Source organism: Aplysia californica, unplaced genomic scaffold (genome assembly GCF_000002075.1).
Source record: "Aplysia californica isolate F4 #8 unplaced genomic scaffold, AplCal3.0 scaffold00037, whole genome shotgun sequence".
Lineage (NCBI taxonomy): Eukaryota > Metazoa > Mollusca > Gastropoda > Aplysiida > Aplysiidae > Aplysia > Aplysia californica.
In genome coordinates this window covers 2084736-2086150 of record NW_004797307.1, presented here as the reverse complement: position 1 = coordinate 2086150, position 1415 = coordinate 2084736, and the positions used below count along the sequence as shown (strand labels likewise).

Sequence of the window (1415 nt, the reverse complement as noted above, 5' to 3'; positions counted from 1 at the left end):
CCCCCCCACCCCTGCTCTAAATGACCATTATTGTGCACATGTGCTTGCCTTTACTCAAATTTGAAACTGGTTTTTGGGTGGCATTTTCTTTTACATGCTGTTTCTTTGGATTTCATGGGGTTTTAAAAAAATGATTTATAGTGTCTAATTATTTAATCACCACATCAGTTTCACTCTTCTTTTTACACCCCAAAATTTTCAGTTTCAAAGTGTCTTGTGTTTTTGTAATCCAATGTCTGTTCCCCCTGTATGCACAATGTTTTTGTGCTGAGGATTCTTCATACTTGTCTGTTCAGGTGATCTCCTCATGATGGAAAATATATTTTTTTGAAGTAGGCTAATCAGGTGGATAGAGGGTGCCACTGGTAGATCCTACTTCTTTACTTTCCCTCTGTTGTTACTCTCTGTCTGTCTTACTTTTTCCCAATACTAAATCAGTGACCATTATTGGGTTGATGTGTTTCTCTTACTTTGTTTAAGAAAAAACAATTGCAAACTGTATTGTAGCATTCAGCTCTAAGAACTGATGGGAACTGCTGGTTTTCAATGGGATTTGTAGAGTCGAATGGCTTTACAACCCACATTTACAGTTATATCTTCTTACTTATATCTTTCTATTTTGACACCAGAACGTTTACTGCCCACCACTTAGACATTACAATGTTCAATGATTACAAGAAACCATGAGGGGGAGGGTTGTAATGTATTTGAGAAATGGTTTTCAGTTCTGATGTTTTCTTTCCATCCTCCAGGCTGAAGGGAAAAAGACAAAGAAGTTTGGGAAGGTTCGTCTCACTGTGGATGATGTGAGTATTTTCCTACACCGACCTACAAAGTTTTAATGGTTGTTGGTTTTTTTTTTACTTTATGGACCAGCGCTGTTCCCATTAATTTTTCTTCTTCAGCATTTATGATATTTGGGCTTTTCACAGCTATTAAAATCAGGGCAGAGGGATTCAAATGGCATGTGATTTTTTACAGATTTATATAATGAATTTAGGTGTCATTTTTCTCAAACTAGTAGAATTAAAGCATATTATATCTTAAATCATAGAGGTAGGCACAGCAATATTTTGTATTTAACTCGTACGAGACAGAATGATAAGTGGAGCTAACAAGTGTTATAAAATGTACCCACATGAGTACATATTACTAATTCTTTTGTGTTGTTTCAAACTACTCAGGTGCGAGACAGTCCAGACGCAGACAAAAGCAGACGACAGAAGAAGGGCAACACAAAACGGAAGAGGTCACCGTCCCCTCCCGCTGAAAAGATCAAGAGAAAAAGGTAAAAGCAGTGGCTAGTACAGGGTCAGCCTGTACAGTGAAACTGGGATTTAACGAAAGGAGATGGATTCCCCCTTTATTTTACTAATTAAAATCAACAAAAGTTTGACTGTATTTAGAAGTTGGGG

At 37.2% G+C, this 1415-nt stretch overlaps 1 protein-coding gene across 1 annotated transcript in view; it reads left to right on the top strand.

Moving 5' to 3' along the window:
* The window catches only part of LOC101851561 (SWI/SNF complex subunit SMARCC2), a gene marked incomplete at its 3' end in the record, with an annotated part of 30374 nt that overhangs the window by 10853 nt on the left and 18106 nt on the right, over positions 1 to 1415 (top strand). Inside the window, 2 exon segments of the mRNA XM_013091484.2 lie at positions 753 to 806; positions 1185 to 1288. Of these exon segments, the coding sequence (XP_012946938.1) occupies positions 753 to 806; positions 1185 to 1288 (158 nt within the window).